Source organism: Amblyraja radiata, chromosome 25 (genome assembly GCF_010909765.2).
Source record: "Amblyraja radiata isolate CabotCenter1 chromosome 25, sAmbRad1.1.pri, whole genome shotgun sequence".
NCBI lineage: Eukaryota > Metazoa > Chordata > Chondrichthyes > Rajiformes > Rajidae > Amblyraja > Amblyraja radiata.
Window position 1 is genome coordinate 33582454 of NC_045980.1, and position 26924 is coordinate 33609377.

Genomic DNA, 26924 nt, shown 5'->3' on the forward strand with positions numbered 1-26924 from the left:
TATATATATAAACTATGTGTGTGTATGAATGTGTATATACACATATTTGTATTTAAACACACACACACATACATATATATATGTGTGTGTGTGTGTGTTTAAATACAAATATGTGTGTACATACACATTCATACACACACACATATATATATATCTACATATATGTGTGTGCATGCGCGCAGTGGCATGGTGGCATGGCGGTAGAGTTGCTGCCTTACAGCACAAGTGACCCGTGTTCGATCCTGGCTACAGGGGCTGTCTGTATGGAGTTTGCACGTTCTCCCCGTGACCTGCGTGGGTTTCCTCCGGGACCTCAGGTTTCCTCCCACACTCCAAAGACGTGCAGGTTTGAAGGTTATTTGTCTTGGTGTAAGTGTACAATTGTCCCACAGCGTGTGTAGGATGGCGTTAATGTGCGGGGGGGGGGGGGATCCCTGGTTGGCGCGGATTCTGCGGGCCGAAGGGCCTGTTTCGAAACTAGACGAAACGAGACAATTAAGGAGTCTCGTCCCAAGGGTGAGTAATTTGGTGCATGCATTAGTGTGCTGCTGGTCCCAAACCAAGTGATTCCAATCAAACAGAAGCAGATGGCATCAAGATGTGTACAGCACGTGTGTGTGGGCGTGTGTGCGTGCGTGCGTGTGTGTGTGTGTGTGTCCGTGTCCGTGTCCACATCAAGTCATTGAATAGGAAGGCGTGTATCGATACTGTACGTTTCACCGCCCCAGCTCATCCCAAGTGCATGACAGCCAACGCAAGCACTTCTCAAGTGCCGCCAATGATGTTGGGTAGGATATTAGTTCAGTTAAATATAGAGGCACAGCGTGGAAACAGGCCCTTCAGCCCACTGCGACCGTGCTGGCCAACGACCACCCTGTACACCAGTTCTATTCTACACACACCAAGGACAATTCACTTCTTCATCTTGCGTATGGCGTGTACAGCCTAAAGTTGTAGGTCGACTTCTTCTATTTGATCTTATTTGATTGTGCACGCCAGGTTGATTGCATTTGTCGACCAGGTAAAGGTTGAAATCTCCCACCCCAAGGATATTTTACAGAAGCCAATTAACGTGCAAATCTCCACGTCTTTGGAATTAATTTAGAGATACAGCACGGAAACAGGCCCTTCGGCCCAACGGGTCTGCATCGACCAGCGATCCCCGCACATTAACTACCCTACACACACACACACACCAGGGACTATGTCTTTTCACATTTACACCAAGACAATTAACCTACAAACCTGTACGTCTTTGGAGTGTGGGAGGATTTTAGAGATTTTAAAGATAGTGTGGAAACAGGCCCTTCGGCCCAACTTGCCCACACCGGCCAACATGTCTCAGCTACACTGGTCCCACATGCCTGGTCCCAAATGCGGTCTCACCAACGTCTGATACAACTGCAACATGACCTCCCAACTTCTATGCTGAACTAGTGAGGCAGCTAGTTCCTTCTCTCCAGAGATGCTGCCTCACCCGCTGAGTTGCTCCAGAATTTTGTGTCTACCTTCGATTTTACCAGCATCTGCATCTTACACATTCTATACCAGCGTCTTGACGGCGTACGCAGCGTCTTGACGGCGTACGCCTAGTGCGTACTTAGCTCGAACTTCGCGTGAACTCCGCTTCCGTTTGGTCGCGTCAAACGCATGCAAACGCATGCATGTGGGACAGGCCCTTTAAGCACTGGTAGTCAGGATCGAACCCGGCACTTTAAGGCAGCAATTCTACCCCTGCGTCACCGTGGCCCACCCTACTGTTGTACTGTTCTACGTAACGATCAAGGGAAATAGAGAATCATCGAATTGGCAGTGTTGACAGGGTGGAGTTACTGTTTTTGATACGGTCTCTCATCCAAATCGCTGCCTCCAAGGCAGTGAGCAGCTCCTTGCTGCCACCTGCTGGCACCCCGACAGGAATTACTTGTTAATAGCGAGTGGGTGGGACATCAGTTTACACAGACCTTTCTGTCCTCGGTCTCCTCCATTGTCAGAGTGAGACTAAACGCAAATTGACGGAACAGCATCTCATATTTCGCTTGGGCAGCTTACAGTCCAGTGGTAGGAATATTGATTTCTCTAACATCAGGTAGCCCTGGCATTACCTCTCTCTCTCCATCCCTCCCCCACCCAAGTCGCACCAGCTTACATAGAAAATATAGGTGCAGGAGGAGGCTATTCGGCCCTTTCATGGCTGATCGTCCCCAATCAATAACCCATGCCTGCCTTCTCCCCATATCCCTTGATTCCACCAGCCCCTAGAGCTTTATCTAACTCTCTCTTAAATCCATCCTGTGACTTGGCCTCCACTGCCCTCTGTGGCAGGGAATTCCACAAATTCACAACTCTCTGGGTGAGAAAGTTTTTTTCTCACCTCAGTCTTAAATGGCCTCCCCTTTATTCTAAGACTGTGGCCCCTGGTTCTGGACTTGCCCAACATTGGGAATTTTTTTCCTGCATCTAGCTTGTCCAGTCCTTTTATAATTTTATATGTTTCTATAAGATCCCCCTCGTCCTTCTAAACTCTCGTTCTCACCGGTGCCCCCCCCCCCCCCCCCCCCCCCCCCCCCTCCAGGGGGGCAGCCTTTAGGGTGGTGGGTATATGAAATGAGCTGCCTGAAGAGATAGTTGAGGCAGCTACTATCACACCATATAAAAGACACATGGACAGCCTACATGATCATATCGAATGACGGTGCAGGCTCGAAGGGCCGAATGGCCTACTCCTGCACCTATTTTCTATGTTTCTATGTTACATGGATAGGACAGGTTTAGAGTTATATGGGCCAAACGCAGGCAGATGGGACTGGTGTAGGAAGGAACTCCTAGTTCCTACTGGTGTAGATACATGCCTCCCTTTCTACTTTCCGTCTGAAGAAGGGTCCCGACCAGAAACGTCACCTATTCCTTTTTCCCCCAGAGATGCTGCCTGACCCGCTGAGTTGCTCCAGCACTGTGCTTCTGTCTATGGGACTAGAGTCGATGGGGCATGTTGGTCGGCGTGGGCAAGCTGGGCCGAAGGGCCTGTTTCCACGCTGCGTGACTCTATAAATAGATAATGCGCTCCTTCAGACCAAGTGCCAATGGGGCATCGATCCCAGACAGATGGCCCTGAATTCCATCCTCTTGGCTGCCTGTCATTTCTGTTTTACTTCCATAGTTGTGAGCGCTGAGCCCAGATGGCGGAGCAGGTTGTTCTCGTTGGAGAGGAGAAGGGAGTCGAGGCTCCTGTCAAGAGCTGCCATTTCTTGCACCTGATCATGAGAAGGCTTCGGGCTCGAGGGACCTCGGAGATGTCTCACCTCAACTCAAGCAGCAGTATCTGACGTAGAAAGATCGCGACCCGAACGATAATTGCGTGCAGTTTCTGCTCGCCCCACTACAGCCTTTGGAAAGGGTGCAGAGGAGGTTCACCGGACTGATGCGTGGATTATAGGGGGTATTTGACACAGAGAGAGCAGTTGGACAGGCTTGGAACACCAAAGGTTCAACATGGACATTGTGGGCTGAAGGGCCTGTTTCTGTGCTGTACAGTTCTATGTTCTTTCTGAGTTTAGTTGAGAGTTACAGCGTGGAAACAGGCCCTTCAGCCCACAGAGTCTGCGCTGACCAACGATCGCCCCTACACTAGTTCTATTCTAAAACCTACGGACAATTGACGGAAGCGGCAGGGTGGCGCAGCGGTAGAACTGCTGCCTCACAGCGCCAGAGACCCGGGTTCGATCCTGACTACGGGTGCTGTCTGTACGGAGTTTGTACGTTCTCCCTGTGACCTGCGTAGGTTTTCTCCGGGTGCTCCAGTTTCCTCCCACACTCCGCTGACATACAAGTTTGTAGGTTAATTGGCTTTGGTAAAATTGTAAATTGTGCCCAGGATAGTGTTAGTGTACGGGGTGATCGCTGGCCAGTGCGGACTCATTGGGCTAAAGGGCCTGTTTATGCACTGTATCTCTAAAGTTGTGAGTGTGGAACTCTCTGCCTCAGAGGGCGGTGGAGGCCGGTTCTCTGGATACTTTCAAGAGAGAGCTAGGTAGGACTCTTAAAGACAGCAGTGTCGGGGGGGGGGTGTGGGGAGAAGGCAGGAACAGGGTAATGATTGGGGATGATCAGCCATGGTCACATTGAATGGTGGTGCTGGCCCGAAGGGCCGAATGGCCTACTCCTGCACCTATTGTCTATTGTCTGTCGTACACTAGTTCTATCTGACACACCAGGGACAAACCTGTACATCTTTGGAATATGGGAGGAGACCGGAGCACCCGGTGAAAACGCGTGCGGTACAGGGAGAACGTGCAAATTCCGTATAGACAACACCCGAGGTCAGAATCGAACTTGGGTCGCTGGTGCTGTGAGGCAGGAACAATACTGCTCACTACCGTGCCACCCTGGCAATGGTTAAGATATAGCCCATTGCCAGCTGCCCACTGATTTCAACAACAGATCCTCACCACATTCATGTGCTCAAAAGATGGCACAATGGGCTAAGTGTTCGGCTGGCGACCGGAAGGTAGCCGGTTCGAATCCCGCTTGGAGTGCATACTGTCGTTGTGTCCTTGGGCAAGACACTTCACCCACCTTTGCCTGTGTGTGAATGTGTGTGAGTGATTGGTGGTGGTCGGAGGGGCCGTAGGCGCAGATTGGCAGCCACGCTTCCGTCAGTCTGCCCCAGGGCAGCTGTGGCTACAGAAGTAGCTTACCACCACCGAGTGTGACTGAGGAGTGAATGAACAATGCGATGTAAAGCGCCTTGAGTATTCTAGAAAGGCGCTATATAAATCCCATCCATTATTATTATTATTAAAAGACATCGCAGTTTGACCTGAAGATGGCTGTATCAATGCACATTAATAATCCACTTGCTATGATCAAGTCAAGTCAAGTTTATTTGTCACATACACATACGAGATGTGCAGTGAAATGAAAGTGGCAATGCTCGCGGACTTTTGTGCAAAAGACAAACAACCAAACAAACTATAAACACAATCATAAACACACACATATACCTTTACATAATAATGGAAGGAAAAACGTTCAGTAGAGTTAGTCCCTGGTGAGATAGGCGTTTACAGTCCGAATGGCCTCTGGGAAGAAACTCCTTCTCAACCTCTCCGTTCTCACCGCATGGCAACGGAGGCGTTTGCCTGACCGTAGCAGCTGGAACAGTCCATTGCAGGGGTGGAAGGGGTCTCTCATGATATTGTTGGCTCTGGAGTTGCACCTCCTGATGTATAGTTCCTGCAGGGGGGCAAGTGAAGTTCCCATAGTGCGTTCAGCCGAACGCACTACTCTCTGCAGAGCCTTCTTGTCCTTGGCAGAGCAATTCCCAAACCAGATGGTAATGTTCCCGTACAAGATGCTTTCCACCGCCGCTGCGTAGAAGCACTGGAGGATCCTCGGAGACACTCTGAATTTCCTCAATTGCCTGAGGTGGTAAAGGCGCTGCCTTGCCTTACTCACAAGTGCTGAGGCGTGTGATGCCCATGTCATATCCTCGGAGATGTGGACTCCCAGATATTTAAAATAGTTCACCCTATCCACAGGATCCTCATTTATCCTCAATGGAGTGTACGTCCTCGGATGATGTGCCCTCCTAAAGTCCATGATCAGCTCCTTCGTTTTTTTGATGTTCAAGAGGAGGCTGTTATCCTGGCACCAGAGTGCTAGACCAGCCACCTCCTCCCGGTAGGCCTTCTCATCGTTGTCTGAGATCAGGCCCACCACCACAGTGTCATCAGCAAACTTAATTATTGAGTTGGAGCTGAACCTAGCCACACAGTCATGTGTGTACAGGGAGTACAATAGGGGGCTGAGGACGCAACCCTGGGGCGATCCTGTGCTCAGGGTGAGGGACTTCGATGTATTCCCTCCCATCTTGACTACCTGGGGCCTGGCGGTGAGAAAGTCCAGGGCCCAGGCACACAGGGAGGTGTTGAGCCCCAATTCCATTAGCTTCCCGGCCAGTCTGGTGGGGACTATCGTGTTGAAGGCTGAACTGTAGTCTATGAACAGCATCCTCACGTAGCCCCCCTTCTGGCTGTCCAGATGGGGGAGAGCGGTGTGCAAGACCTGGGAGACCGCATCGTCCGTGGATCTGTTCGGACGGTATGCGAACTGCAACGGGTCCATGTTCCAAGGGAGGAAGGCGCAGATGTGTTTCTTCACCAGCCTCTCAAAGCATTTCATGACTACCGAGGTAAGGGCCACCGGACGGTAGTCATTCAGACAGGCTGGGGAGGCATTTTTTGGTACCGGTACAATGATGGAATTTTTAAAGCAGGCAGGGACCACGGACTTGTCCAGGGAGAGGTTGAATAATGTAGTGAGCACTGGAGCTAGCTGCGTAGCACAGGACTTGAGTACTCGCCCCGAGATGCCATCGGGGCCTGCAGCTTTTCTTGTGTTCACCCGTGTCAGAGCCCTCCTCATGTCGTGCTCGGACAGCGAGAATGTGGGTACATTCCTCCCTTCAGCTTCGGTAGCCAGCCCGCTGGCGGTATTGTCGACAGTCGGCAGACCTGGGGTGGTGTTGCCCCTCTCGAAACGAGCGTAAAAGGAGTTCAGGTCATCAGCTAGGGAGGTGCCGGCACTTGCGGATGAGGGTGGGGTGCTCCGGTAGTTGGTTACAGTCCGTAGCCCCTGCCACAGGCTTCTGGTGTCCTGCTGCTCCATCTGTAACTCCGTCTTGTCTCTGTACCTCCTCTTTGCGTCCTTCACCGCCCTTCGCAGTCGGTAGGACTCTGCCTTGTAGACGTCCATGTTTCCTGATGCCAGGCCCGAGTTGTAGGCAGCGGTTCGAGCATTCATGGCCACACGAACGGACCCGCCTACCCAGGGTTTTTGGTTCGGAAAGGTGCTTACCCTTACCGTGGGGACGATGTTGTCGGTTACTGTTGCGATGAAGTCCGTGACTGCTTCCGCGAACTCACTGACGTCACTGGAACTTGCTTCGAACATACTCCAGTCGACATCACTCAGTGCATCTTGCCGCATGGCCTCTTGCAGCATGGCAATTACCAAATCACATGTCCTAATCCACAAGAGGGCGCCACGGTGGCGCAGCGGTAGAGTTGCTGCCTTACAGCGCCAGAGACCCAGATGGATCCCGACTACGGGTGCTGTCTATACGGAGTTTGCACGTTCTCCCCGTGACTTGCGTGGGAAAGCGAATGGTATGTTAGCTTTCATAGCAAAAGGATTTGAGTATAGGAGCAGGGAGGTTCTACTGCAGTTGTACAGGGTCTTGGTGAGACCACACCTGGAGTATTGCGTACAGTTTTGGTCTCCAAATCTGAGGAAGGACATTATTGCCATAGAGCGAGTGCAGAGAAGGTTCATCAGACTGATTCCTGGGATGTCAGGACTGTCTTATGAAGAAAGACTGGATAGACTTGGTTTATACTCTCTAGAATTTAGGAGATTGAGAGGGGATCTTATAGAAACTTACAAAATTCTTAAGGGGTTGGACAGGCTAGATGCAGGAAGATTGCTCCCGATGTTGGGGAAGTCCAGGACAAGGGGTCACAGCTTAAGGATAAGGGGGAAATCCTTTAAAACCGAGATGAGAAGAACTTTTTTCACACAGAGAGTGGTGAATCTCTGGAACTCCCTGCCACAGAGGGTAGTCGAGGCCAGTTCATTGGCTATATTTAAGAGGGAGTTAGATGTGGCCCTTGTGGCTAAGGGGATCAGAGGGTATGGAGAGAAGGCAGGTACGGGATACTGAGTTGGATGATCAGCCATGATCATATTGAATGGCAGTGCAGGCTCGAAGGGCCGAATGGCCTACTCCTGCACCTAATTTCTATGTTTCTATGTTTCTCTGAGATCATCAGTTTCCTCCCACACTCCAAAGGCGTGCAGGTGTGTAATTAAATTGTCTTGGTATAAATTGTAAATCATCCCTAGTGTGTGTAGGACAGTGTTAGTGTGCGGGGGGATCGCTGGTCGGCGCGGACTCGGAAGGGCCTGTTTCCGCGCTGTTTCTCTAAACTAAACTAAGCTAAAAACCACAACCATCTGAACTTGTTCTTTCAGCGGAGGAGTCGGTGGCATGTGAGAACCCGGGACTACCGGAGAACGGCTACCAGATCCTGTACAAGCGGCTGTACCTACCGGGGGAGACCTTGACCTTCATGTGCTACGAAGGCTTCGAGTTGGTTGGAGAGGTGACCATCAGATGCATCATTGGTCACCCATCACATTGGAGTGGGCCACTGCCCTCGTGTAAAGGTACGGCCAAACTTACAACCACCCACAGATAATGGACAATTGGTGCAGGAGTAGGCCATTCGGCCCTTCCAGCCAGCACCGCCATTCAATGTGATCATGGCTGATCATCCACAATCAGTACCCCGTTCCTGCCTTCTCCCCATATCCCCTGACTCCACTATCTTTAAGAGCCCCATCTAGTTCTCTCTTGAAAATATCCAGAGAACCGGCCTCCACTGCCCTATGAGGCAGTATGGATTGGATGTAGGCAGATAGCGTGGATGTGGAGTGGATGTTTGCACTAGAAACATAGAAAATAGGTGCAGGAGTAGGCCCTTCGAGCCAGCACCGCCACTCAATATGATCATGGCTGATCATCCAAAATCAGTACCCCGTTCCTGGTTTCTCCCCATATCCTTTGATTCCGTTAGCCCTAAGAGCTATATCTAACTCTCCCTTGAAAACATCTAGTGAATTGGCCTCCACTGCCTTCTGTGGCAGGGAATTCCACAGATTCACAACTATCTGGGTGAAAAAGTTTTTCCTCATCTCAGTCCTAAATAGCCTACCCCATATTCTTAAACTGTGACCCCTTGTTCTGGACTCCCCCAACATGGGTAACATTTTTCCTGCGTCTATCCTGTCCAATCCCTCAAGAATTTTATATGTTTCTATAAGATACCCTCTCATCCTTCCAAATTCCAGTGAATACAAGCCCAGTCGATCCATTCTTTCATCATATGCCAAGTGGGAGAGTCTAGGACCTGAGGGCATAGCCACAGAATTAAAGGACTTTTAATTCCAGAATGGATCATTTTTGGAATATCAAAAGGTAACCCTGAACTAAACGTGTTTCAGAAGAATTTACTCAATTACGGGCTAATAATGGGGGAAAAAGCTCATACTTAAATTCTGGAAAAATGCGCCCACACCAACAATAAAAATGTGGATATCAAATATGTTTGAAACACTACATCTGGAAGAGATGAGATTCCTCTTAGCAGGCAAAGCAGACCAATTCCAAAAGACGTGGTCTACGTTTTTGGAACTATTACAAGCATGAGGTGCAATAGTAATTTTTTTAATAAATAAATAAATAACTAAATGGATGGTGCCAGGATCTGGCAACGGGGGGTAAAACAACAAAAACAGACTTGGTTGGTAGTCCCCTTTCTGCGGAGTTTAATGTTATAATAGAGCGATTGTTTCTCCTTTCTTTTTCCTTCTTTTCTAGGGTCTACTTTCTTTCTTTACTTCCTTCTCTAACTTCTTTTCTAAGGGGCTTTCTTTTCTCAACACTCTCCTGCACCTTCACGACTCTTGCGCACTTTCCTTACTTCCTTTACTTCTATCTTTTTCTTAAAGCTCAAAAAATGAAGCGGTACAAAAAATGTATTAAGACATACGTGTTGTGTATTATTGTAACTTACCGTACTTCTAGTAAAAATAATAAATAATTAAAAAAAAATTTTTAAAATAAAAAAAGAATTAAAGGACTTTCCTTTAGGGAGGCGATGAGGAGAAATTTCTTTAGTCAGAGGGTGGTGAATCTGTGGAAATTCATTGCCACAGGCGGTTATGGAGGTCAAGGCAGTGGATATTTTCAAGGCAGAGATAGATAGATTCTTGATTAGTACCGGTGTCAGGGGTTATGGGGAGAAGGCAGGGGAATGGGGAATGGGGAATGAGGGAGAGATAGATCAGCCGTGATTGAATGGCGGAGTAGACTTGATGAGCCGAATGGCCCAATTCTGGTCCTATCACTCATGACCTCATGATGAGTTGGTCTTGGCATTATGTGCAGCACAGACATTGTGGGCCGAAGGGCCTTCTATGTTCCAGAAAATAAACCCATAAAAATACATTGGGTGGCAGTCCAATGTCATCTGCCAGAGTTTAGTTACGTTCACTTTAGTTTAGAGAGACAGTGTGGAAACAGGCCCTACGGCCCACCGAGTCCACACCGACCATCGATCACCCGTACACGAGTTCTACGTGATCCCACTTTCGAATCCTGCACACTTAGGGCAACTTACAGGAGCCAATTAACCTACAAACCTGTACGTCTTTGGAGTGTGGGAGGAAACCGGAGCACCCGGAGAAAACCCACACAGGTCACGGGGTGAATGGGGTGAGCCCGAGGTCAGGATCGAACCTGGGTCTCTGGCGCTGTTGATTCTAAAAATCAACAGCGCAGTCACGATGGCGCAGCGGTAGGGTTGCTGCCTTACAGCGAATGCAGCGCCAGAGACCCGGGTTCAATCCCGACTACGGGAGCTGGCTGTACGGAGTTTGTACGTTCTCCCCGTAACCCGCGTGGGTTTTCTCCGAGGCCTCCGGTTTCCTCCCACACTCCAAAGACGTGCAGGTTTGTAGGTTAATTGACTTGGGAAATGTAAAAATTGTCCCTAGTGGGTGTAGGGTAGCGTCAATGTACGGGGATCGCTGGTCGGCGCGGACTCGGTGGGCTGAAGGGCCTGTTTCCGTGCTGTATCTCTAAAAAACAAAATGTCCTTCTGCGTTGATCTGTCCATTCTCTTGCCTGAAATCTTCCACGATTCACAAACTCTGTGAAATGATGTAACAAAGAACTTGCCATCCTGATCATTCTGTTCCCAGTACATTTATATGTCCACATTAAATCAAAAGAGACCTGAATCTCCTTTTATGTGTACATTTTATTGGTCTAATAGATTTACAGTAACGTGCCCCGGTTCATAAAATTCCTAGAAGTGTTCTACATTCCAGCTGAACATCACAGGTCATATATAGCAAGGGCAGAAAGTCTCACAATAGACAATAGGAGCAGGAGTAGGCCATTCGGCCCTTCGAGCCAGCACTGCCATTCAATGTGATCATGGCTGATCATCCCCAATCAGTACCCCATTCCTGCCTTCTCCCCATATCTCCTGACTCCGCTATCTTTAAGGGCCCTATCTAGCTCTCTCACACACGTGATTTCATTGTCCCCCACTCAAGAGATTAAATATATCAAGAATAGCCGCACGGTGGCGCAGCGGTAGAGTTGCTGCCTCACAGCGCCAGCGACCAGGGTTCGATCCTGACTACGGCTGCTGTCTGTACAGAGTTTGTACGTTCTCCCTGTGACCTGCGTGGGTTTCCTCCGGGTGCTCCGGTTTCCTCCCACACTTCAAATACGTGTGGGTTCGTAGGTTGATTGGCTTCGGTAAATTTGTAAATGATCCCTAATGTGTGGGATAGTTCTAGTGTACGGGGTTATCGCTGGTCGGCGCAGACTTAGTGGGCTGAAGGGCCTGTTTCAGGGGATATGGGGAGAAGGCAGGAACGGGGTACTTTTAGTGAATGATTAGCCATGATCACATTGAATGGCGGTGCTGGCACGTTCCTGCCTTCTCTCCATATCCCTTAACTCTGCTAACCCTAAGAGCTCTATCTACTGTAACTCTCTCTTGAAAGCATCCAGAGAACCGGCCTCCACTGCCCTCTGAGGCAGAGAATTCCACAGACTCACAACTCTCTGGGTGGAAAAGTTTTTCCTCATCTCCGTTCTAAATGGCCTACCACTTATTCTTAAACTGTGGCCCCTGGTTCTGGACTCCCCCAACATCGGGAACATGTTTCCTGCCTCTAGCGTGTCCAAACCCTTAATAATCTTATATGTTTCAATAAGATTGCCTCTCATCCTTCTAAAACTTTCCCATCACTTAAATACTTTCTTCACAGACTCTAACTAGCTCCTTCAAACGGCAAAGTATTAATTACCAGAGAAGATATTAGTTAGTAAGGACACAAGGAACCGCAGATGCTTGACAACAAGGAAACATGCACATAGTATATCGACGCATGGATATGCAGAGAATAGAGGGATATGGATCATGTGCAGGGAGAGATTAGTTTAAATTAGTTTAGTTTATTGTCACGTGTACTGAGGTACAGTGAAGGTCTTTTGTTTTGTGCCAACAAGTCAGCGGAAAGCCAATACATGGTTACAATCGAGCCGTGTGGAGTGTACCGATACATGATAATGGGAATAACGTGAATATTCCCGATGTTGGGGAAGTCCAGAACAAGGGGTCACAGTTTAGGGATATGGGGGAAGTCTTTTAGGACCGAGATGAGAAAAACATTTTTTACACAGAGAGTGGTGAATCTGTGGAATTCTCTGCCACAGAAGGTAGTTGAGGCCAGTTCATTGGCTATATTTAAGAGGGAGTTAGATGTGGCCCTTGTGGCTAAAGGGATCAGGGGGTATGGAGAGAAGGCAGGTACAGGATACTGAGTTGGATGATCAGCCATGATCATATTGAATGGCGGTGCAGGCTCGAAGGGCCGAATGGCCTACTCCTGCACCTATTGTATATATTTCTATGAATAATGTTTGGTGCAAGTCATCGTGTTCGACATGGGCATTGCAGGCCGACGGGCCTGTTTCTGTTCTGCGTTCTAAAACTCATTCTTACTTTTTAATTTTCAGCTGCTCAGTACAGCTTCGAGCACACGTTGGAAGGTGAGTTGGCAACGGCGTTTAAAATGCCAAGATCAGAAGGTTGTATATCCTGTGTTTGTTCATAAAGAACAGCTCACGTAAGCCACCCCCTCCCTGAAAGCACTCCCTCCCTGAACGTCTGACACTGCTCACAGAGTGGGTTCGAATCCCACCCCTGACACCATGTTTGTGAATGACCCACACCAACATACATGGTGAAAGATGAATCTTTATTCCATAAGTAATCTGGAACATTTAAACTGCCAGCCATTCATATCCAGCTCGGCATGGCTACTGAGAGTTAGCTGACTTGGTTAGTGTAATACTCTGCAGACAATAGACAATAGGTGCAGGAGGAGGCCATTCGGCCCTTCGAGCCAGCACCGCCATTCAATGTGATCATGGCTGATCATCCCCAATCAGTACCCCGTTCCTGCCTTCTCCCCATATCCCCTGACTCCTCTATCTTTAAGAGCCCTATCTAGCTTTCTCTTGAAAGTATCCAGAGAACCGGCCTCCGCTGCCCTCTGAGGCAGAGAATTCCACAGACTCACCACTCTCTGTGAGAAAAAGTGTTTCCTCGTCTCCGTTCTAAATGGCTTGCCCCTTACTCTTAAACTGTGGCCCCTGGTTCTGGTGTAGTACCGTAATACCATGTAAAGGGTGGCATGCATATAAGTGCAGTGCCAGACGTTCAGGGAGGGGGTGGTTACTTTATTTTGAGGGAGCTTCTCTCAGGATAAAGAGACGTTTCTGTTGCTTCCTCTCCACCTTCCAGCTGCGGAGGCGGCTGCAGAGAGACCAATGGACGGTGGGAACATGGCGCTGGCAATATTCATCCCCATCCTCATCATCTCCATACTACTGGGGAGCGCCTACATCTACGTCACCAGGTAAGCACGCCTCATCCTTATCCCCAAGCCTCATCCAGTCTGAAGAAGGGTCTCAACCCAAAACGTCACCTATTCCTTCGTTCCATAGATGCTGTCTGTCCCGCTGAGTTTCTCCAGCACTTTTGTCTACCCTCATCCTTATGATCTCTCTGGAAAGATAAATGTGAAGCTTGGGAATATCATCAAAAGAGGACAATAGACAATAGACAATAGGTGCAGGAGTAGGCCATTCGGCCCTTCGAGCCAGCACCGCCATTCAATGTGATCATGGCTGATAATCCACAATCAGTACCCCGTTCCTGCCATATCCCCTGACTCCGCTATCTTTAAGAGCTATATCTAACTCTCTCTTGAAAGCATCCAGAGAGTCGGCCTCCACTGTCTTCTGAGGCAGAGAATTCCACAGATTCACAACTCTCTGGGTGAAAAGGTTTTTCCTCATCTCTGTTCTAAATGGCCTACCCCTAATTCTTAAACTGTGGCCCCTGGTTCTGGACACCCCCCAACATCGGGAACTTGTCAGGTCATAAGGAATAGGAGTAGAACAAAGCCATTCGGCCCATCAAGTCTGCTCCGCCATTCAACCATGGCAGTCACGTTGGCGCAGCGGCAGAGACCCAGGTTCGATCCCGACTACAGGCGCTGTCTGTATGGAGTTTGTACGTTCTCCCCGTGACCTGCGTGGGTTTTCTCCGAGATCTTCGGTTTCCTCCCACACTCCAAAGACATACAGGTTTTTAGGTTAATTGGCTTGGTGTAAATGTAAACTTGTCCAGTGCTGAGTGATGCTCTACCTAGAGCTTTTCAGCGTACTACATCCAGATCCAGATCTATCTATCTCTCCCTCCTAACCCCATTCTCCTGCCTTCTCCCCATAACCTCCCCGACAACTGGACTTGAACCCAACGCCATCACAGCCATCTAGGATTTGGCAGAAGCCTCGCCCTTACCTGATGGCATTTGCAGTAAGATGGACACAAAAATGCTGAAATAACTCAGCGGGCTGTTGCTGCCCCTTGTTGCTACAAACACGGGTCCCCCCTTATGTTGCTCAACGCCTCATCAAAGGCCCTGCGTAGAGTAACGCCGACTACAATCGTACGTTCAATATCTCTCTCACTCTGTATTGCAGGTGCCGCTATCACTCCAACCTGCGTCTACCACTGATGTCCTCTCACCCATATAGCCAAATCACGGTGGAAACAGCCTTTGACAATCCCATCTACGAGACTGGGGTACGTAACCAGTTTGTTTAGTTTACTATCGTCACGTGACCCGAGGTACAGTGGAAAGCTGACGCTTGGTACCGTGACTACCATTTCGGCCTGGCTCAGAAGTCATAGCTGGGGTTAAGTGAATGAATGAATGAATGAAAGAATGAAAGAATGAATGAATGAATGAATGAATGAATCAATCAATGAAGTTTATTGGCCATGTATTCCCATACAAGGAATTTGCCTTGGTGCTCTGCCCGCAAGTGACAACATGACATTCAGTGACAGTTAGGAATGACACGTTAAACATTAAACATTAATAATAAAACATTATTGATTAAAAATATAAGCCAAACAAGCCTAAGAATTGTTGTGGCTAACACAATATATACACGTCCGACATCGACGACGTCTCGCAAGATGAGTTTACTTCCAGCCACCAACAGAACAGAAAGTTTACAGCGAATGCAGCACCGGAGACCCGGATTCGATCCCGATTACGGGCGCTGTCTGTGCGGAGTTTGTACGTGGGTGTGTTTTCTCGGAGATCTTAGGTTTCCTCCCAAACTCCAAAGACGCGCAGGTTTGTAGGTTAATTGGCTTGGTAAATGTAAAAATGGTCCCTAGTGGGTGTAGGATAGTGTTAATGTGCGGGGATCGCTGGTCGGTGCCCACACGTCTGTTTCCGCGCTATATCTCTCGAAACTATAAGCTATATTTAAGAGGGAGTTAGATGTGGCCCTTGTGGCTAAAGGGATCAGGGGGTATGGACAGAAGGCAGGGATGGGATACTGAGTTGGATGATCAGCCATGATCATATCGAATGGCGGTGCAGGCTCGAAGGGCCGAATGGCCTACTCCTGCACCTATTTTCTATGTTTCTAAACTAATTGCACCAACTCGGGGGATCACCACCAACAACTGCAGATGTAAACAAAGAACTCTTTTGGGGCGAGGAGATACGGATGGGACCCCGAAATAAGGATGGCCGTCTGCTCAGGGAATTTCAAATGCGCTCCGGTAATTCTGTCTGGATTAAAGGAGGTTCTTGGTTTCTTGGTTTCTTGGTCCTCCAAACTATTCCAAATGGAATTTAAACTGGAGGTGGTGAAGGTGCCGGAAAATCGGTGGCGGGCCGGTGTGACAATGGTGTCGTCATTACTGAGGTGTGGAATCACAATGCTCTTTGTTCCTTTATGTGATTCCAGGACACCAGAGAATATGAAGTTTCCATATGAACCAGGACATGGGACAAGGCGGAATGTTGGGATGCCGCGATACTGCCAGAGCCTCTCCGACACCGTACCCCCGAGAATGACATTTCTCCACACTTTCCGTGCCCGAGCTGCCATCATTTACCTCCTCGACATGGATGCTTTCCCAAGTGTAATGTAACCCAAGCTGTGTCCTGTCCCCCCCCCCCCCACTGTAAATAAGCCTTGCAACGCAACCTGGGACAAGCTCCCCACCTTTTCCTGATGTTGTTCGGAAGCAAAAACTGAGTATTTAAAGGAGAACAAAATAAGAGTTGAAAACTAAAATGTACAGCCATTTATTTTTGGTCAGAGCAATTCGCAAGTATCCACTTCAAATATTAAATTCATGCCCATTTGAATGCACTAAACAAATATATAAATTGCAGACACAAGGAACTGCAGATGCTAGGATCTTGCGCAGAGTGCTGGAGTAACTCAGCGGGTCAGGCAGCATCTCCGGAGGACGAAGCTAGGTAATGTTTCTTCAGATTGGGGAAGAAGGGTCCCGACCCGAAATATCACCTATCCATGTCATCCAGAAATACTGCCTGCCTGACCTGCTGAGTCATGCCAGCACTTTGAGCTCTGAGCTAGATATTTAGCTAGATAGCTAAATAGCATCATTGCATTGTATAAGAAGGGACTGCAGATGTGAAAAGGTCAAATGCTTTAAAATATGTTATAATAGTCCAGGATGCTGGTTTACACCGAAGATAGACACAAAATGCTGGAGTAGCTCAGCGGGACAGGCAGCATCTCCGGAGGGAAGGAAAGTCTGAAGAAGGGTCTCAACCGAACACGTCTTTCTCTCCAGAGATGCTGCAGTTACTCCAGCATTTTGTGTCTATCTTCAGTGCATTGTGCTCTGCCACTGAAATTCATTACATTGACGTTAATTTTGGATGCACAGTACAACTTGGTGACACGACTGCATAGCGAGCTTAATGTTACCAAACATGCACGGGAATTTTGTAAAAGATATTTTACGTGGTTCCAGCATATTTCCTCTGTTCCAGGGATGCTATGTTAACTTTAATAGCAAGCGATGGAAGATGCTGGGAGTCAAAACGTGTAGGAAAGAACTGCAGGTGCTGGTTTATTCGAAGATAGACACAAAATGCTGGAGTAACTCAGCGGGACAGGCAGCATCTCTGGAGAGAAGGAATGGGTCTCGACCCTTCTTCAATCTCGACCCAAAACGTCATCCATTCCTTCTCTCCATTGATGCTGCCTGTCCCACTGAGTTACTCCAGCATTTTGTGTCCATGTTGGGAGTTAAGGTGGAGTACGGAATTAGTCCCTGAAAGATATATTTCCTGGGCACAATATCCATGTGGAAATGGCACTTAATGGCACAAGAGTTTGGAATTAAGATGGTCCAAAATGGTGGTTAACCATGGCAGGGGAAATTAGGAAATTGATTCCATTTATTTTAGCAAAATAGCCTTGATGCATATTTTGGTAGTATATTCTTACACACAGACACTATCATTCAAAATACCCCTCTCCTCTAACGTTTAAATTAAGGATAGGCTTCTACTTGACTTTGTTTGTTGAGTCGATTGTTGAATCTGAGCATTTTGTAAAGCAAAGGCATTAGGGACAAGAGTTGTTGTACAGAGTTAAGGGCCTGTCCCACTTTGCGATGTTTTTCGGCGACTGCGAACGTCAGTGACTAACGCCCTAAAAACTGTCAAGTTGTACGACATTCCGCGTCACCAATGCGCCAAGCCGCGACACTCCGCGTCACCCGCCTTCACGACACAAGGTTACACCGAAGTATAATGGTTACATTGGAAATGAACGGCCTATGTTTCGACATTCTCCCATAACGGGAGTACTGCTTGACGAATACTTTCCAAACGTCTCCTTTATGCCGATCTGTACACCATCTGTGTACGTACTTTCCCAGTATATTTATATCCTGTTTATACAGGCACATACAGTGTCCTCTATAATGTTTGGGACATAAACCCATCATTCATTTATTTGCCTCTGTACTCCAGAATTTGAGATTTGTAATAGAAAAAAATCACATGTGGTTAAAGTGCACATTGTCAGAATTTAATAAAGGCCATTTTTATCCATTTTGGTTTCACCATGTAGAAATTACAGCTGTGTTTATACATAGTCCCCCCATTTCAGGGCACCATAATGTTTGGGACACAGCAATGTCATGTAAATGAAAGTAGTCATGTTTAGTATTTTGTTGCATATCCTTTGCATGCAATGACTGCTTGAAGTCTGCGATTCATGGACATCACCAGTTGCTGGGTGTCTTCTCTGGTGATGCTCTGCCAGGCCTGTATTGCAGCCATCTTTAGCTTATGCTTGTTTTGGGGGCTAGTCCACTTCAGTTTTCTCTTCAGCATATAATAGGCATGCTCAATTGGGTTCAGATCGGGTGATTGACTTGGCCACTCAGGAATTTACCATTTTTTAGCTTTGAAAAACTCCTTTGTTGCTTTAGCAGTATGTTTGGGATAATTGTCTTGCTGTAGAATGAACCGCCGGCCAATGAGTTTTGAGGCATTTCTTTGAATTTGAGCAGATAGGATGTGTCTATACACTTCAGAATTCATTATGCTACCACCATCAGCAGTTGTATCATCAATGAAGATCAGTGAGCCAGTACCTTCAGCAGCCATACATGCCCAGGCCATAACACCCCCACCACCATGTTTCACAGATGAGGTGGTATGCTTTGGATCTTGGGCAGTTCCTTCTCTCCTTCACACTTTGCTCTTGCCATCACTCTGATATAAGTTAATCTTCATCTCATCTGTCCACGACCTTTTTCCAGAACTGTGGTTGCTCTTTTAAGTACTTCTTGGCAAACTGTAACCTGGCCATCCTATTTTTGCTGCTAACCAGTGGTTTGCATCTTGCAGTGTAGTCTCTGTATTTCTGTTCATGAAGTCTTCAGCAGAGAGTGGTCATTGACAAATCCACACCTGACTCCTGAAGAATGTTTCTGATCTGTCGGACAGGTGTTTGGGGATTTTTCTTTATTATAGAGAGAATTCCTCTGTCATCAGCTGTGGAGATCTTCCTTGGCCTGCCAGTCCCTTTGCGATTAGTGAGCTCACCAGTGCTCTCTTTCTTCTTAATAATGTTCCAAACAGTTGATTTTGGTAAGCCTAAGGTTTGGCTGATGTCGGTAGAAGTTTTATTCTCGTTTCTCAGTCTCATAATGGCTTCTTTGAATTCCATTGGCACAACTTTGGTCCTCATGTTGATAAACTGCAATAAACATTTCCAAAGGTGATGGAAAGACTCGGTGCTGAGAGCTCTCTTATACCTGTATTAAGGAGGCAATTAAACACACCTGGGCAATTACAAACACCTGTGAAGCCATGTGTCCCAAATATTATGGTGCCCTGAAATGGGGGGACTATGTATAAACACAGCTGTAATTTCGACATGGTGAAACCAAAATGTATAAAAACACCCTTAAAATAAAATCTAACAATGTGCAATTTAACCACATGTGATTTTTTTTCTATTACAAATGTCAAATTATGGCGTACAGAGGCAAATAAATAAATGATGGGTCTTTGTCCCAAACATTATGGAGGGCACTGTACATGTGTATACATGCATGTACAGTATGTCTGTGTATATTCGTTAATTAAAAGGCATCTGATGTATATATATTCTTGTTGTTCATCAACAGAATTCATACATGCCTTTGATCCCAGATGGATTTTGTTTGGATCTCTGTTTTCACACATGCTTCAAATATAAGCAAAGCACATAACAGCACATGGAGATAGGGAAGGATTGTTGCCTCTTTGCCACTTGCCTCTTTGCCACTTGCTATTGAAGATTTATATTCTGCTGATACGTACTCCGTGGATTCAATTCAATGGTACTTTACTCCCACATGTACCTAGGTGCAGTGAAATATTTTGTTTTTGTATACAATCTAGTAAAGTCATACAGCAGACTTCATCTAGGCAGCACACAAAGAGTTTAGTTTCGGCGCCAGTGACCGCATGTTTCTGGCCTCGGCAAAAAGTTTCAAAAGTTCTTAGCACTGTCTAACCTTCTCGCAGTGGTGAACCAGGCCTAAATGGCCACAGACGGCCCGCCAAGTCCCTCTGTGTTCTCGGCAGCCCGGTCGAATAGAGTTCAGAACTCTGCAGGGCGGCACGGTGGCGCAGCGGTAGAGTTGCTGCCTCACAGAGCTTGCTGTGCCAGAGGCCCGGGTTCGATCCCGACTACGGGTGCTTATCTGTACGGAGTTTGTACGTTCTCCCCATCACCGCTTGGGTTTTCTCTGAGATCTTTGGTGTCCTCCCACACTCCAATGATGTACACGTTTGTAGGTTAATTGGCTCGGTGTAATGGTAAATTGTCCCTTGTGTGTGTGTGTGTGTGTGTGTGTGTAGGGTAGTGTTAATGGTGATTGGTGGTCGGTGCGGACTCGGTGGGCCGAAGGGCCTGTTCCCGCACTGCATCTCTAACCTAAACTAAGCTAAATGGAAAGATCGCTTAACCTTCCACAACAGAAGGCATATAAAATATACAGTAGGGAATTAATGTGTATGAAGGAACCGCAGATGCTGGATTACACCAAAGATAGACACAATGTGCTGGAGTAACTCAGCGGGTCAGGCAGCATCTCTGGAGAAAAGGAATAGGTGACGTTTTGGGTCAAGACCCTTCATCAGACTCGTGTCACCTGATGAAAGGTCTCGACCCGAAACGTCACCTATTCCTTTTCTCCAGAGATGCTGCCTGACCCGCTGAGTTCCTCCAGCACTTTGTGTCTATTGGGAAATTTGTGTCAGCAGGGAATTAATATTTTTTTGAATAATTCTCTGCACTCTTCACACAACATGGATCACCATGCATTGTTTCAACAAGGCTGTAACTACAACTTAATACCAGTAACATCGGGTATTTATTAACCAAAGAGTAGGGACTCTGTTCTGACCCAAAGCATTTTTTTCCTACCAATTGGTTCGTAAGATTACTTAGAGATACAGCATGGAAACATGCCCTTGGACCCACTGAGTCAATGTTCTCTTATGGATCACTCGTTCTCACAAGTGTTATCTATGTTATCTCACCTTCTCATCCACTCTGTACACACTACTACGAGATATTTACCTCGGTCAAATAACCTGCCAGTCATTGGTATGTGGGAGGAAACCGGAGGACCCGGCGGTGACCCAGGCAACCACAGGGGGAACCTGCAAACTCCGCACAGACAGCACCCGAGGTAAGGATTGAACCTGGGTTTCTCTCATTGAACTCATTCCTCTTTGACTTTCAGTTAATTCTCAACTCTGAAGAGATTCCTGGACAACGCTGAAGGATTGGTAGATTATAATGCCAGTTTTGGCACCAAGTTATAACTCCATCCAAGGTCCAGATTAAGACTCAAAACCTATTTATCTGTAAGGAATTGTTCAATAGAGCTATGTAGAAGCAATTACTGGGTAATTGTCATTGAAAAGTCAAGAAAAGTCAGCCATGATCATATTGAATGGCCTACTCCTGCACCTATTTTCTATGTTTCTATGATTCATAGAGCTGATCTCAACCAGGATAACACTAAGGAGTTAGGTTAAGTCTATTGTTGTCTCATGTACTGAGGTACAGAGAAAGTCTTTGTTTTCCATGCTCTCCAACAGATCATATACCATACATAAATACACTCAAGTTAAACTCAAGTACCAGACAGTGAGCAAAGGAGATGACACAGAATATAGTTAGTTGTCAGAATTTTAGTGCACCATTTCCACACACTAAGTCCAATGTCTGCAATGATGTAGAGGTGAATCAGACAGTACTCGAGATAATGGAAAGACCGTTCAGTAGCCTGATAACTGAGGAAGCTGTTCCTGAGTCCGGTGGTGCACTCTTTCAAACTTCCGTAGTGTATACGGCTCCTGTTTCTGATTGTGAAACAGCAGGTGTGGTGTGAGAAGATAAGGCACAACATGCTGGACTAACTCAGCATCTCTGGAGAGAAGGAATGGGTGACGTTTCGGGTCGAGACCCTTCTTCAGACTCGGGTGTGGTACGAACACAGGATTAGGTATGGCTCCATGAACGTGCACTCTTAAGATATATCTAGCTGACATAAGGATGCTATGGAATTTGAGTTGGTTAGTTTATTTACCGAGGTACAGTGAAAAGCTATTGTCGGGTGCGGCAAGACTGTACATGATTACAATCGAGCCGTCCACAGTGTACAGATGCATGATAAAGGGAATAATGTGAATAACGTGAATGTCCGATCAAAGATAGTCCGAGGGTCTCCAGTGAGGTAGATAGTAGCCCAGGACTGCTCTCCAGTTGTTGGTAGGATGGTTCAGTTGCCTGATAACTGAACATCAGTTTCTTCCAAGGTACACAAAATTGCTGGAGAAACTCAGCAGGTGCAGCAGCATCTATGGAGCGAAGGAAATAGGCGACGTTTCGGGCCGAAACCCTTCTTGGGAAGAAACTGTCCCTGAATCTGGAGGTGTGCGTGTGTTTTCACACTTCTATACCTTTTGCCCGATGGGAGAGGGAGTGGCCCATACACGGATATTATTGCAATTTAGCTCCAGTTGGGATGGCAGGGAAACATTGAGAAGAAATAGAGGCCAATGCAAGTCTGGAGACATAAAAAGGACAATTAAATAAGATATAGCTTGATGCGTAGATGTGGCAACACCTGTGATGGTGAGAGCTTCCATTCATACTTAAACCGAGTTCTACATTCATCCTTAGAATTTCTAAGTCAGGGATAGGTCTTATCTCCTTGGGATCTTGCACCCGGAGGGAAACCCAAGCAGTCGTAGAGACAACGTGCAAACTCCACACAGACAGCACCCAAGGTCAGGATCGAACTGGGTGTCTTGTTCTGTGAGGCAGCAACTCCACCAGCTTCGCTACCCAACACTGAAAGCTCAGGCGTTGGAATTACCTGACAGCGGGTGGCAACAGGTAGGGGTGGTTTATGATCCAGTTATACTCCAGCACAATTCCCCACACAAATAAACCGTGGCTACGTGCATCCGTGATCAAAGTGCTAGCATGGTGCACGTGGACTGGCAGGGCGGCACAGTTGTAGAGTTGCTGACTCACAGCGCCTAAGACCCAGGTTCGATCCTGACTACGGCTGCTCTCTGTGTGGAGCTTGTACGTTCTCCCTAAGACCACGTGGGTTTTCTCCATCTGCTCCGGTTTCCTCCCACACTTCAAAGACGTACAGGTTTGTAGGGTAATTGGCTTCAGTAAAAGGGTTCAAGTTCAAGTGAGTTTATTGTCATGTGTCCCTGTATAGGACAATGAAATTCTTGCTTTGCTTAAGCACACAGAAGATAGTAGGCATTTACTACAAAACAGATAAATGTGTCCATATACCATGATATAAATATATACACACATGAATAAATAAACTGGTAAAGTGCAAATAACAGAAAGTGGTTATTAATAATCAGAGTTTTGTCCGAGCCAGGTTTAATAGCCTGATGGCTGTGGGGAAGTAGCTATTCCTGAACCTGGTTGTTGCAGTCTTCAGGCTCCTGTACCTTCTACCTGAAGGTAGCAGGGAGATGAGTGTGTGGCCAGGATGGTGTGGGTCTTTGATGATACTGCCAGCCTTTTTGTTCCTTGTGTGTAGAATAGTGCTTGTGTGCCCTCACTGGTCAGCACGGACTCGGTGGGCCGAAGGGCCTGTCTCTGCGCCACCGTATCCCTATAGTCTAAAGGACTGTTACTAATTCTCACTACAGTAAGTAGTAAATGCAATTACAGAATTAATTGGCTACGTGCATCCGTGATCACAGTGCTACCAAAGTGCACGTGAACTTGCAGGGCAGCACGGTGGCACAGTGGTAGAGTTTCTGACCCACAGCGCCTGAGACCCAGGTTCGATCCTGACTTCGGCTGCTCTCGGTGTGGAGTTTGTACGTTCTCCCTAAGTCTTAGGGCGGCACAGTGGCGCAGCGGTAGAGTCGCTGCCTTACAGTGCCGGAGACCCGGGTTCGATACCGACTACGGGTGCTGTCTGTACGGAGTTTGTACGTTCTCCCCGTAACCACGTGGGTTTTCTCCTAGATCTTCGGTTTCCTCCCACACTCCAAAGACGTACAGGTATGTAGGTTAATTGGCTTGGTATAAATGTAAAAATTGTCCCTAGTGTGTGTAGGATAGTGTCAGTGTGCGGGGATTGCTGTTCGGCACGGACCCGATGGGCCGAAGGGCCTGTCTCCGCACCGTATCCCTAAAGTCTAAAAGACTGTTACTACAGTAAGTAGTAAGAATACCCATGGAGGTAATTATCTGCCAAAAAGATCAATGTATTTCAAACAAAATACAATTACAGAATGAAATGCAAATAAGAGTTTAGATTCAAGGAGCTTAGAATCCAACAGCCCAAACTTGTACAGTGATGGTCAGGACACTTGGCATAAAGAAAACGAGTAGTCTACCATTGGATTTGCAAAAAATAGTAGAGACTTCAGTAAAATCTGGATTAGAACAACTATCGGTAAGAGTGTACTCAAGAGAATTTTGCAAACATTGGAGCCTAAACGTCAAGACATTAATACGCAAATTCAATACGTTAAGAATACCAAATATTATTCAATGGATCACTAACCATTTTCAGATTAGATCAACACATTGAAGTCTGTGAGAACTTGTCGTGTGTAGATCAGCTACCGAATTTCCTACAGTAGATTATAAATACACTTTTAAAAAAGTACCTTGTTGTCTGTTACGTGCTTTCGATATGATGTAACAGGTGCCACATAAATGCAAGTTTTGTTTGATATTTGCCGTCTTGCTGTTGTTATTCCTATATTCTGTTAACGGGATCACCCTTTCTCCTTAATAAGGCTAATGGCCGACATGAATGCCACAACATTATTCCCGATAGTAAAGGGGGCAATTTATTAAATTCTGAATATTGACACTTTTTTAAATTGGGCAATAAATTGAATGATATCCTTACTTGAGAGTGGTTTTTTTTCATTGCAAGGGTACACACATTTTGTGATTCTTTACAGTAGAGAGCCATAGAGTTGTACGTCATGGACACAGGCCCTTTTGGCCCACTTTATAAAATCACCATTTTATGGAATTCTTTGCCACAGAAGGCCAAGTCAGTGGATATAGTTTTTTTTTTAAATATTAGAAGCAATGTATATACATCTTAATCATGATATGCAACATAATACATTTTGTGTACAACTTTTTAACTTTAACCTGTTATAGAAAAAGAGAAAAGAGAAAGAAGAGAAGGGTGAGGATAGTAGTGAAGTGTAGTCCGCAGTAGTTGGCGTTAAATGAATGACGATGGTTAAGTAGACTGCGTGCTTGAAAATGTGAAAAAAGAAAAAGAAAAAAGAGAAGAAAAAAAGGCCCCAAAGAGAAGAGGGCCTTTAGAAGGGAAAGGAAATAAGTAAAGAATCCAAAGAAGGTAGAGCGAAACAAAAAAGAAAGGGAATGTGCCTAATTCATAATGATTTGCACCCATCACCTAGTTCTAAAACAATAACTTTCCAGGGTTGTGTTGCACCATATTACACTAGCAACAAATCAATGAAAGGTGACCATATTCTTAAGAATTGTTCTTGTTTTCCTGCTAGAACGAGTCTCATTTCCTTCAGTGGATATAGTGAAGGCAGAGATAGATAGATTCTTGATTGGTGTGGGTGTCAGGGGTAACGGGGAGAAGGCAGGAGAATGGGGTTAGGAGGGAGAGATAGATCAGCCATGATTGAATGGCGAAGTGGACTTGATGGGCGCAGTAAGGCAGCAACTCTACCGCTGAGCCACTGCGCCTGGTGCTCTTGTTTTATTGATGTTGATTGAGGAATACATATTAGCCCAGTACACTGGGTGAACTTCTCCGTCCTCTTTGGAAAATGCACAATGACATCTACTGTGTCTACGAGAACACTTTAATTTCTCTTCCCATTCCTACACAAACCTTTCTGTCCTGGGCCTCCTCCACTGTCAGTGAGGTCAAATGCAAATTGGAGGAACAGCACCTCATATTTCGCTTGGGCAGCTTACACCCCAACGGTGTGAATTTGATTTCTCTAACTTCAAGTGACCCTTGCATCCCTTCTCTCTCTGCTTCCCTCCCCCACCCGAGTCATCGTATTATCTTCACTGTCGCCCTGTTGAGTTTCACTGTCCGTAGAACGCGTTATCGCCTACTTGCTCCACAGCCAACAATGGACCATTGTGGGCTCCACTTTTTCTTGATCATTGTTGCTTTTTGATATTCTATTTACTTTTTACATCTCTCGTTTCCCTCTCCCCCGACTCTCATTCTGACGGAGGGTCTCCACCAGAAACGTCACCTATTCCTTTTCTCCAGAGGTAGAGCTGCTGCCTCACAGCGCCCGAGACCCGGGTTCGATCCCGACTACGGGTGCTTGTCTGAACGGAGTTTGCACGTTCTCCCCGTGACCCGCGTGGGTTTTCTCCCAGATCCTCCCACACTCCAAAGGCTTGCTGGTTTGTAGGTTATTTGGCTTGGCATAAGTGTGAAATTGTCCCTAGTGTGTGTAGGATAGTGTTAGTGTGCAGGGATCGCTGGTCGGCGCGGACTCGGCGGGCCGAAGGGCCTGTTTCCGCTCTGTATCTCCAAAACTTAAAAAAGCTAAAACTGAAGATGCTGCCTGACCCGCTGAGTTACTCCGGCATTTTGTGCCTATCTCTGGTGAGTTGGCTTATTCACTGGGGGATGCAATTAACCCTAATTGCTGGGGGGTTGGCTTGGAAGTCAAACGTCGTCAGAGGTTCCTGTGCCTGCATGTTATACTGCATGTGTGGTGGGGGTCAGAATCTGATGAGGCTGTGATATCTGAATTATCTGCCTGACAGTGAAGATGAAGGTTCGCGCACAAAATAATAACCATTT

The 26924-nt window shown here is 46.8% G+C and overlaps 1 protein-coding gene across 1 annotated transcript in view; it reads left to right on the forward strand.

The window, feature by feature from the left end:
• sez6l (seizure related 6 homolog like) overlaps positions 1-16756 on the forward strand; it is a 74858-nt gene extending 58102 nt beyond the window's left edge. The window contains exons 13-17 of the mRNA XM_033043065.1: positions 8035-8229; positions 12665-12697; positions 13455-13569; positions 14702-14804; positions 15992-16756. Of these exons, the coding sequence (XP_032898956.1) occupies positions 8035-8229; positions 12665-12697; positions 13455-13569; positions 14702-14804; positions 15992-16021 (476 nt within the window). The 3' untranslated portion in view covers positions 16022-16756. The remainder of the gene's footprint in view (positions 1-8034; positions 8230-12664; positions 12698-13454; positions 13570-14701; positions 14805-15991) is intronic.
• Positions 16757-26924: the final 10168 nt, after the last annotated feature.